Genomic DNA, 12,476 nt, shown 5'->3' with positions numbered 1-12,476 from the left:
ATGAGAAGTGATGCGTAAGTCATTTTCACTTAAAAAAGATCCAGTGGCTTGTCCTCTCCGATTCTCGCAAGGGCATGTACTTCGCAAGGGCATGTACTTCGCAAGGGCAAGGCCATGTATGGGAGGCTACCAGAAAAATGCCCCCTTCAGAAACTGGTCAGCAAACCACTCACGTCCTTTGCAAAACTGGCGCGCTATAACGTAAAGCTATCCAAATTTTTCTATTCCAATTCTGTAATGAGCCCTCCGCAATTGGTCAAAAACTATTTCTGGACCACCCCCACTTCGCCTCTGTCACGCGACGTCACGAAAACCGCGAAAGCTCCCCCCCCCCACCATCTGATATGACGTGTACGCACTGATTATGCATGATTGGATCGAACAAAAGAAAAATAGTTATTTCTCATTCCACGCCTTTTCGCCATTAGCCCTCGGCTATTGGTCAAACTTTTTCGGGCTGCACCCACTTCACCTGCCTGTCACGCGACATCACAAAACCTCCAAGACTCACCGCGTCAGAGTGACGTGTACGCGTTAGGGCCAGAATACATGGAGTGCTTTTATACGGCGGCAAGTCTGCAATTTTCGCCCGACGGCGCGCATTCGACGCCGAGCATCGAGAAAAACGCCCACCGCCGCCGATCAGTACCCGCCAGATATTTGACGCGCGTCGTCGGACGCTGCGGGAAGCGGCCAGCAAGGGCAGCCAATCATGGCTCACTGGCCGACACCTCCGTCACTTCCGTTTTCCTCGCCGGCACATGCTTTTCGCGCGCGCGCTACTTTGCTCGCGGGCTTGGCACTATGCGTTAGCGACATGGCCATGACTCCAATGGCAGCTCGCGTGGAATTTAACGATGAGCTTATCTGCGCGGCGCAGCAGCGTTCCATATTGTGGGATAGTGGACGGGTCGATTATAAAGATTTTAAAGACGGAGACACGTCTGTACGTCAATCTTTTCGCATTACGCACAGCGTGGCCGCTTATTTCCAACGCAATCTATCCGCTTAACAGGCACAAAATAGACTGATACATTATTAATAGCATGCAACTGAAGGAGCTTTAGGGAAAGTTTTAGGGTTTTTCTTTTGTATATTGTTGCAAAGAAAGAGCAAAGGTCTATAGACTTTATTTCTGCATTTCATGTTGACTAAAACAGTTTTGCCTTGTCTGACCACACTGAAGCGCCACCGGCCGCTTTTTCGCTCCATGTATCCGCAGCCAGCGGAAGTTTGGCGTCACGCCGCCGCCGCGTTTTCTGCTGCGCGGAATTCGTTGAGAAAAATGCTCCATGTATACTGGACTTTAAAGATGCAATAATATGCTGAACCAAACTGATTTTTTTTTCTGAATAGCCGCCGGCTGTCCGAAAGGAATAAAAGATTGCTGCCGATCGCTCAGGCACTGGCTACCCGTCAGAGAGCGTGTGTTTGTTTACGTATAATAAAGCTTTTTGCATGGCCGTGTAAAGTTTTCGATCACTTTCGGCACGTTTATGACCTCGCTCTGGCAATTCTTCCTTGCTGAGGATCCGTTTTAGCGGCATTCTTAACCTTCCATTGCACACTGCCGCAATTTTCGATCAGCCACCGCAAGCTAAGTAAGGGAAAGCGGAACAATTGCATCACCTGGCACCACCTGGCACCACCCTCGGCACCCGGCACCACCCTCTTCATCCAGTTATCTACTTTCAATGCGCTGGCTCGGCCCCATCGAAACCTTCTCCACTTAAACGTGCCCCTCGCCTCCTGGCAGCCAATTACAAACTAAAAACCGCTCAATGCAGGCAACGTTATTCGTTTTGACAGCAAAGCGACCTCCTATAAAGTAAGAGAGCATTTGATTGGACTGTTGAGGCAACGCTGCCTGTCACCGCCCGATGCTTGCGTCGGCAGTTACGCAAATTCGACGTCAGGAAATTGGAATGAAAACATATTGGAATAGCTTTACATTATAGGGCTCCTGCTGGGAAAAGATGGTGACCTTCCTGTACATGAAGCAAATACTACAAAGAAGCAATGCAAGACGGGAAGGATTTCCTCGCGTGTCTGCGCAACCGAAAAAGACGTGGCCAACCAAATCTGCATTCTGCGTCTTCATGAAGAGAACGAAAACCGAAGCTGCCCGTTTCCAATCATAAATAAAACTTCAGTTGGGGCTAGTTCGTACATGGTATTTTGACGATGAAAAATGCAGCGCAACACTCAGGACAACCCACAAAGTAGATTAAGCGGTGTGCCCCCCCCCCCCCCCCCTGCGTGGTCGAGTGGTGAAGGGTACTTATAAGCGTTGTCGCAAGAAGAATAAATCAGTTGTTAGTCAGCGCCAGTGCTTGTCTCGTCTCTTCTTTGTGGATTGTCCTGGGTTTTGCGCTGAATTTTTCACCTCCAATCACACAGTCGATCATCTTTGTAGGGCGCCATATTATACCATTTCCTGGCCACCGAGACGACGGAACACTCCTTGAGCGGTCAAATGAGGCCTGATTGACTAATAAATGAAGGAAATTTCCGCGAGATTATGCACTTTCGAATATCAAACGGGAACACTGAACTTCAGAAGCAGCTTGTCAGCACATCATCCCGAACCGCGTAGATCAGCAGGACGACCAATAACGAACTGATCAAGTGGTGTGGAGACGACGTTCTTGCTACACTTATTCAGTGAGTGTACGTGTCAGGCGTCTAGAGCATCATGTTCGATAAAAAAAGCATGCAGCTCACACGTCGCAGCTGTCTTGTTCTGCGTTCAATTCGTCGACCCGCACAGTGACACCGAGCCTGTCGACGCCAACGTAACTGAGCCCATCTTGACAGGGAAAATATTCGGTGAATGGGTTCTAAAAATGCTGAAGGGCCTAGAACTCGACCTGGGCAGGTGCGTTGGCATAGCAACAGATGGCTGTAGCGTCATGGTGTCAGACAGAGCTATGTGGTGACGTGTCTGAAATTAAGCGGTGTGCCCCCAACGCAGTTCACTCCCCGTGCTTTAACCACGCACTCAACTTGTTTTTATCCGAGTCATCGCACGTTCAAGCCGTCAGTAACCCAATATAAGGTTATGAAGGAGGTAATTTCCTTCTTCACCACGCCAACAAAACCAAATACTGTACTGAAAACCGCACTTGGCCACCAACTTAAAGGCCTCTGCGATACGAGATGGGTCGAACGACGCGACAGTGTCATCCAGTTTCGAGACTCACTTGTCTCTATGGCTAAAGCTCTCGACGACGCGTCGCCAACTGGAGAGAACTGCAAAGCGCTACAAAAGCGAGGACGCTCCGCGTCGCTGTTGGCGATGGCGAGTTTATAATGGCGATGTACTTTGCCTCTCGGACACACTGGCGCACACGCTCCCATTGAGTCGCCTCCATACCAGAAGGAATGCGTCGATGTGCACCCAGCAAGGAACCCGTTGACAGACGCCATAGCTGTTCAAACTGTTCAGAGAACAAAAAACAGCGAAGAGAGGTTTACGCCTCTACGAGTAAGCCGTCGCGCTGGGGAGTGAGCTTGAAACAGAGCTGCGGCTCCCTCGCATCACGAAGAGATAGACTCACTGGTCTAACACTCCAGTGCTCGATCCAGAGAGTTTCTACGGGATGTTGGTATACATCCCACTAATTGATAATGTACTGGCAGACCTCAAATCAATGTTTAACGAAGAGACTTTGGAGTCTGCAGGCCCATCGTCTTTATGACTTCTCAGCTGTATACCATGTCACAACAGAAGACGAGGCAAAAGTAGTAACGAGATTGCCCAGCGGTAGTGTTGTTCAAGCCGAACTGCAGCTATCGCAGGAAAAGTGGTAGCGCGAAAGCGAAGGAGTGGACATTCCTTTAACTGATGTTCAAGCGCTCTACATGCCCGACAGTGGCATCTTCCCTTCGATCAAGGCACTTCTGCAAAATCTGGTCACTCTCTTTGTCAGCGCTGCCGGCGCCGAAAGGTCTTTCTCCACGCACCATCGCTTAATAACATGGCTGCGATAGCAGTTGAGTGAAACCCGCCAGACCGGCCTGGCCTTGCTACATACGCAAGGAAACATGGCTGTTTACTGTAAAAGGTTATCGCTTCGCGGATGTAGTGGACGACGGAGGTTGGAATTTGTGGTGTAACGCTGAAAAAAAAAAACCGTGACAAAAACGCTGGTTCTGATAGACTGCAGAAAGCCGGCCTGGTCGAAACCTGCGTTGCTGCGCGCGATCTTCTGCGACAAAAAATATATCATCGGGCTCACCTTTCCATCTGTCTGAAACTAGCGCTCACACTAAAGATTGGGCCACTGTTCTGCGTATAGGCATACGTTTTCTGTTACCTGCTGGGTGACTTAGTGGCTATAGCATTGTGCTGCTGAGCTCGAGGTCGCGGGTACTGTGTGAGCGAAATGAAAGAACGTTCGCGTACTAACCATTGAACATATTTTTAACGTTTACCGATTTCTCAGTTAACGTGGTTAAAGGCCTTGGGTCATGTATGTATGCTCACATATGCTTGGTAGCTCGAGTCTAGCGCTATTCTTTGTTTGATTCATGTTTGTTCTTTTGTGTTTGTTTGTTTGTTTTATTATTCAGTTAACTCCCAAAGGGTCCTTAAAGGAATGGAGATACAGTCAATATTTACATTACAATGAATAATCATACGCGCAACAATGACTACAATGATAATATTACTAATAAAGGCACTGCTTTTTTACAGCTAAACTGTTGACGGCTTTGGTTCCGTGCATTTTTCGCGTCCATCAACAAATCTGAGTGAACAAGAACTGTCCTTATTAGCAATAGCTTGTGCCACTGCTCGCGCGTTCGTCGTCGTCGTCGTCTTCTTCCACAGTTGGTTCCGTAGCCGCTCATCATGCCAGCGTTGCCATACTGCCTCTCCCAGAGAGTTTCATACAATAAGTATATTGTGGGAACCTCAATGACCTCTTCCTCTGCGAAGGCGCTCACGGCACTGGCCCACTGCCCGTCGGTGCGGTGATTTCGGTCTGAATTTTTTGCCTCAATATATCGCGAAATGAAAACATGAACGTATATAACGAATATATAACACGAATGAACGCGGGTGTATAAAAATTGTGTGTGCGTACCTTTCATCACAATGACCACCGATCAAGGCAATAAATGTGTTCGTACCTTTGTTCCAAATTCTGTATCACTTCTTTGTCGTGTGCTACACAGCTTCGCTGGTCATCCACCTTCACACAGTGAAATCGGTCATAATTTTTTTTTTCAGATATATTCACAGTAGTAATAATCCGAACACAATCGCACCCGTGGCGACCACAGCGCGGCGTTATGAATCTTGCAGATCAGAACAGTTTTTGACCCAAATGAACAAGAACATGCAGCTTGTTTAGAAGTATATTTATAAAAGAAGAGGAAACCAGTGAATCGGCGAGCACGTTCCATTTCGTAATTACTCTAGGAAAATAGCTATATTTAAAAGTGCCATTTCGCGTTAATGGTAGTTCGATATGCATGCTGCCGGAAGCGTACGTTGGGCGAAAGTTTGAGGAAATCGGACCCGATAATATTAAGTTTATTGTGAACGGTGAAGAAGGTAAATTTTAATCTGTCCACTGCTGTCCTAATTTCTAAAGCAGGAAGATTTGTTTTCCGGCACAATTCACTAGAGGAGTGACAATAGCGATATTTCTTAAATATGAAATATAAAGTTAAATATAAATTTTCTTGGTGAAATAGGCATAGACGATTAGACCATAAAGAGAGTGCAACGACATATGTGCGGCTAACTGAAATGTACACCTTTCCGGATGGTAAAATGAGAGACCGAAAGAAATGAAATGCATGTACGTGGTTATTTAACTGCAGGTTGTGTGGCTATTTAGGGCGCTAAATATCTAACAACCGTATAAAGCAGAGTAAAGCACTCGAATGTCTTTTTTATACTTGTATTTTTATACTTGTATTCGATAAAAGATCAGCACCGATATCTTCTAGACGTTTTCGCCAAACATTTTCTAGCCTCCATAGCAAAATGTAAACAAGACGTCTTCAAGCCGTTTTTTGCAAGGCGTATTCTAGACCTGTATAAAAAGACGTTTTGCAGCTTATTTTAGTTGGTCCAAGACGGTTACAAAACGCCTTGTGATCACTGGAAAACTACCTCCCTTGCTATTGCAACTTATCAAAGAGTTAGTACTGTACAGATTATTGCAATTTCTGCGACTGAATGCAGCCACGGGTGTTTGTAGTGTGTTCAGTCCCTTTAGAAAATCAGAATGTAGAGCACTGCTGCATCAGTGAGAGGGGACGACATGGTTTTGTTGGACAATGGCACAGTGCCCTAAAACTCGGCTTTCTCTCTCCTAATTGTCCTACTTCGTCATGGGAGCTCAGGGACCGAATGCACAAACCATGTGATAGCCAAAAGAATAAGCGTATGTGGGTTAGGACTCCACCTGCTGCAAGTTATCTCTTCGGCTGCTGTCATTTCCCTTTACGTGATTATTTCGATTAAATATAACAATTAACTTCTCCTACGCTTTCTGTGGTTTCATATTCTGTTACGTGGTATTATCGTAGCTAGGTCGGCTTGTAAAAAGAGACGTTTGCCAGTCATGATAAAGAACATCGCATTAGCATACATTCCTGTCCAATGGAGAGCAGCTCTTACGAACGAAAAGTTCTGTAAATTGGTCCCCAGAACTGATACACCGGCAATCGCGACAACAGGCTAGAAGCGGTTGAGGGATGCGTTCCTATAGTATACGAAGAAAACGAATGAAAATGAAGCTATGAGCACATTCTCCATTCAAAACTAGCGTCTATTGATGCGACCAACAGCGAGAAGACGCCTGCCCTGAATTAAGAGTCTATCCCAGCTCATAAAGAAACCAACTCGAATGACAGCATCTAGACCTGTATACAAACCCGACCAGAGGCAGGTGCACTTGAAGTTGGTGGTTTTTGTAAAGTTCCCCAACCAGCTTGACTCATCTCGATAGTTGCCACGATTCTTCGCTTTGTCTCTGTTTCCTTTGTATGCAATACTGGTGAGCGTTCATATTATGAGACACTCCTACACCAACTTTAAAATGAACGTGCTCAAATTGTAATTTATGTGCTAATTTTTTTATCGATTTTGCAGACCGATTTCTTACTGACTAAATGCGGCTGCATGCTACAAGCAAACACTGCACTTCAACGCAGATTCTGCTGTGGCGCTGTGTAGAGCGCCGCATCTCTTGGCCTAGAGAGATCTCCAGACCGCGAGGACGACCCGTTGGTTCTCGGAAAAAGCTGGAGAGCGTTGGGTGAGCTCGGAGAGGGCACAAGTACCATGGAGGGCCACCGCATGAGTACCAACGACCTAATGGTAAGATTTTAAACAGATACCGCGCATGACTATGAAACTGTGTTTATTCGGACGTCTAGCACTTCACTCTACTCTCTCAAAACGTTTTATTCTTCCTGCGTTACTGCTATTTCTTCCTTAATACAACGGAGACTTAGTTTCAAAAGAGAAATAGCGACCAATTACAGCAGTAGGGTGGTTAGTTCCTGTTCAAGCCAAAAAGTGTCTCATTGGAGCTCAGTGGGCCATTTCAATGCAGTTGCTACTCAGGAGTGCATCTACATATATAAGCTAAGTAGTCACAAGAAACCCGTATAGTGTGACAGACATTTATGGTAATATTGTATGTTTTGTTTGTAATTGCTTTTAGAGGTCTGATTTATATGCTTTTGTTCCTGTTATCTCTCGTCTCTCTCCTCCTTTTTTAATTGGAAGGATTTGCCTCAAGGCATAGAAGAGAGAGGGAGAGGAAAGGCCGGGAGGTTAACAAGAGGCGAGTATCCTGTTTGCTACCCTGGGCTGGGGTGGGGGTTATCGGGGTTATAAAGATGACAAAGAGCGAGAGAAGGCAAAAAAGAAACGGAAAAAGAAGAAAATAAGAAAAAGAAAAGCAAACAGGTAACAGAAAAGGCGTTTCAATCACAGGCGTTCACACAATCCGGTCGACCTCAAGAAGCGCAGTTGCGCTTGCACGGCCTTCTGATGCAATGTTAAGTCGTGTCGATATTTCAGAATTCTTCCTTCGACAAATTCTGGTCGTCCAAGTGTTTCAGTGTGACGGAAAGCGATTGAGTCTGCGCACTCTACTGCGGACACTGGCAAAGAACATCACGAATCGTTTCTGCGTCGCCGCAATCGCCACATGCTGCGGTGTCGTCTATCCCTATGCGGAACGCGCAGGCATTGGTAAACGCGACGCCCAACCATAGCCTACACAAAAGGGTTGCGTCTCTTCGGGGAGAGAGAGACAACTTTATTTATCCCATCTTAAAGGGAAAGGGGCTGCGAAAACAAGGCGAGGGAGGTTATCCTACTCGCGGTAGACCTCCTCTACCACCTGAGCCCACCTCAGGATAGCTTCCTGAAGTTCGGGGTTGTAGCTCCGCATGGCAGCCTCCCACAGCTCCCTACTACTTAAAACACTACAAAGGTTAGGGGGAGGGGAGTGGCTATTGCATTGCCACATAATGTGGTTAAGGTCCACTCTGCTAGCATGACAAAACTTGCAAGGTGATGTAGGGTATATTTCCGGGTGAATTTTGTGACGTAAGGCACGAGACAGAAAAGTGCGAGTCTGTAGTTTACGCCATAGTACCTCGTCTATGCGTGACGACCGAATCATGAAAGGTCGGAGGGTTAGGCGACCTAGGCGGTAATTCCTGCAAATGTCGTAGTATGTAAGTAATCTGTCTTTGGAGGTGAATGATGGAGGGAGATTATTGACATCTGAACCGTCCCCTAGTCAAGCCTGCGCTCGGTTCGTGAAAGCTCGAGCACTTAGGTGGGCCGCTTCATTGCCGACTAGGCCTCCGATTTTGTCTATGGCAGTTTTTGAGTCACTTACTACATATGACAGAGTAATTGGCTATTGTTGCGGCGAGCGCCACCGCTGCCTCTTCCAAAGAAGAGGCTATAATGGATACTCCCGTCGCAACAGTGCCAGTGGAGTCAACGACTGATATGGCGAATTTGTGTCCACACGGATACTCTGCGGCCTCGACATAAAACACGTCTCTGTAGTTAAATAACTTTTTCTGCGGAGCTTTAGCTCGTTGTTGCCTTCTATGTTCGTGATGAACAGGGTGCATATTCTTAGGGAGAGGAGGGATATGAAAGTGATCATGCATCGGGTGGGGAATCTTGAATTTCTCATTGGTCATGGGGGCTGAACTAATACTTACGGAGTTTAAGATGTGCCTACCAGTGTGGGTGTTCGATAAGCGCTGGTATTGAGCTGTCAGGTGGGCTTCTGCGAGCTGACTAAAAGTGTTCAAGGTACCTGTAGCCAAAAGTCCCTCAGTGGAGGCTCTACTTGGCACTCCAAGGGCAAATTTGTAGATTCTGCGTATAAGTGAGTTAACTTTATCTTCCTCGGCCCTAGTTAAGTGGACATAAGGAAGAAAGAATGTGATTTTACTGACGGAAAATGCCTGTACCACTCTTAGCAATTCTGCCTCGCGGAGACCTCCGTGCTTATTGCACACCCTTCGTATAAGCTGTGTGGTGTGGCCTACGCTGGCAGTAACCGTTTGACGTGTATACGTATTGAGTCGGTTATATTGAATGTGCATGCCAAGTACACAGATTTTGTCTACTACGGTATCTTGCATCCCGTTAATGTTAATCTGAATGTTGGGCGTATTGCGTTTATTTGCGGATAAAAGCAACAGCTCATATTTGGCGGGCGCACACTCGAGGTTCATGAACCCGGCTATTGTAGCCCCTGCATCTGCAGCCTCTTGTAAGGTATCTCGAATAATAGCCATCCGAGCCCCCCTAATCCATAGGGCAATTTCGTCTGCATATAAAGAATATTGGAGATCCGGTATTTGTGCCAGCGTCCCAGCAATAGACCTCATAGCTAGGTTAAATAGAAACGGCGAGAGCACGGATCCCTGAGGAGTCTTGGTGGAATTCGGAGGCTTAAAACTGGATTCAGGGTGCATAAACGAGCGTGCATAAAATATGGTTCATTCCACTCCGATATAGTGCATTGGTGTGCAAGTTGGCGAAGCATCCTTGCAGCATCTGTCCTAGACAGCGGGATCGACAGGCGGTTGTCTTCTGCATGAGCTGAACGAGCAGCTTGATCGGCACGTTCGTTGACGATGATATCACAGTGACTTATTAGCTACTGAAAACTCATTTAATGTCCTTTCTCAGTCAGGTGGTATATGGCTTGTGTGATTTCAAATACCAACTGTTCATGCGGACCGCACCGTAAGGCTGACAGTAAACACTGTAGTGCCGTCTTCTAGTCGCAGAAAATCGACCATTGGTGTCTTGGTTTGTCATTGATAAAGTGTAGTGCGGCTCGAAGCACTGCAAGTTCTGCTGCCATCGACGTTGTCAAGTGAGATTTTAATGAAAGCAGCGTTCCGGGCAAGTTGGTAATCCATTGCTTAAATGATATTGCGCGACATAAAAACGACACGGACGTGAAAGAAGACGACACAAAAAAAGAAGAAGAAAGAAGACGGTGTGTCGTCTTCTTTCACGTCCGTGTCGTTTTTATGTCGCGCAATATCATTTAATCAAGTGAGATGTTTTCAACTTGATAGTTGTGGCTTTTGCTGGAATGACGACAGCTGCGGTAGAGCTCTTCGGCAGGACGGAGCCGTCAGTGTATATGTGAGTGTAATACCGGTAGTTCTCATTTAATAGGAGTAAGATAAGCTGTTTAAGAGCCGGTGACGACATACTTGCTTTCTTCCGGACGCCAGGTATTGTCAGGTTGATCATTTGTTCAATGAGGCACCAAGGAAGACTCGAAGGTCTCGCGGCAAGTGTGAAGCAAGATGAAATAGCGTCACGATGTGCGTATACCGTTCCGCAGAACGAGGCACGTGGTCTCTCCGCAGGTAGAGAGTCTAGATGGTGGCAAGGAGTGCGGGCAAGGTGTCTCACCTGCACTATTAGTGCTTCAACTGTGATATGGGTCTTGATGAAGTGGTCTCTGGCGATTGCAATAGTTGCCGCCGTTGACGCACTTCGAGGAAGACCTATACAAATCCTGAGCACTTCAGCCTGAACGTTTTGAATAGTACGTAGGCTTAGGGATTAGGCAATATGAGGAGATTAAGAAATCTGACGGCATACGATACAGCGAAATACGGGGGCAATTGAATACGGTTGCGAGGGGCCTCCGTCCTGTAGTAGACATAAAATATTCTGATGATGATGACGTTCATGATGATGATGATAGGATTCAAATACGAAATGCATAGGACAGCCGGTGCGCACTTCGTGTTTTGTGCCTCGTCCTCTTTAGTGCTATTGACATGTTTCACAATGCCAGTAACCAATGCGCGCAGCCTTCAGCAATAGTAAGAGTGCTTCCGAGATCATTGAGGTAGTGGCCTCGGTGAATCGTTACACCGACGGGCGATGTGTGGGTCAGCTGTTAAAACACAAAGCTCTCTAAAATTAGCGAGGTTTCGGGTAAGCATCATGTATGTTTCAGCCAACATTGTTTTACCATTTTTTTCAGCGGCGATAGCTTATGTTAAAAATAATGTTAGACAATCAAACTAAGTATTTGCCAGAAAATCAATCCTTTCAGCTTGTGATATAGAAATTTTAATTCGCGTAACTTTTGTTTGAGCGTAGAAAAAAAATTTCAGTTCGCAACCAATCTCACCGGTAGGCATTATTGATCTGTGTCTTGACTACAGAACACGTACGGACGCAACTGAATTCTTGCCTTGCCTTTGAACTCTTTATGCATCAAATATGGACACTTGTTTTTTCATGCGTGGTAAATGGCTGTAAAGTATCCGTTTAAGCTGTTTGAAAGCTGACATGCCCCATTTGCTTTTTACGATAATACATTTGTGCTATCAAAGTAACCCATGACTGCTTCTAATCGTCATCAGAATCGGACAGTTATCACACACGAAGTATTGCACATGGCATTGATTCGATCTTTTGTAAGCACTACGGATTACGCAGATTACGAGTTATGCAGGAACCCGTATCATCGGCACTCCGCGCCAACCATGGCGTAGGAGACAAATGTTTCGCGTAGAATGACCCATATACTATACTTGTATACATATACAGGGTGTTCAGAATAAGCTTTATGGTTTTTTTTAATTAGGCACTGGGAGGCACGCGAAGGCCACCTGTGCAAATAAGTTATGTGGCCAGGGGGACACAAAGTCAGGTGATAATTATTGCTGTCAGCAGCCCAATTAACTAAACTTGAATAATAAACTTTTTGTTGACTGAAGTCAGTGGGCATGTTTGTATTGCAAAGTTAGAGACAGTCGTGTTTCTACACAGTATCAGTCGGAAGAATTCTTCTAGCGTGTCTGTGCTCCGAGATATTCGACTCCAAGTTTTTATTGTCGTTCGCACGATTACGCATCAATGAGAGTTAAGATCGACGCAAAGCTCCTCCCTGGTGTGACGCGGCTGTTGCGTGCAGCGTTTA

At 46.2% G+C, this 12,476-nt stretch overlaps 1 protein-coding gene across 2 annotated transcripts in view; it reads left to right on the top strand.

Annotated features, from left to right (window-relative positions):
* LOC142565794 (neuropeptide F receptor-like) overlaps positions 1-12,476 on the top strand; it is a 717,880-nt gene that overhangs the window by 691,733 nt on the left and 13,671 nt on the right. For both annotated transcript variants that reach the window (XM_075676329.1, XM_075676328.1), the window contains exon 3: positions 7,177-7,342. In XM_075676329.1, the coding sequence (XP_075532444.1) occupies positions 7,307-7,342 (36 nt within the window). In that variant the 5' untranslated portion in view covers positions 7,177-7,306. The remainder of the gene's footprint in view (positions 1-7,176; positions 7,343-12,476) is intronic.

The sequence above is a fragment of the Dermacentor variabilis genome, unplaced genomic scaffold, assembly GCF_050947875.1.
Source record: "Dermacentor variabilis isolate Ectoservices unplaced genomic scaffold, ASM5094787v1 scaffold_12, whole genome shotgun sequence".
NCBI lineage: Eukaryota > Metazoa > Arthropoda > Arachnida > Ixodida > Ixodidae > Dermacentor > Dermacentor variabilis.
Note: the sequence above shows the minus strand (reverse complement) of the source record. Positions and strands in the feature narration are given on the sequence as shown.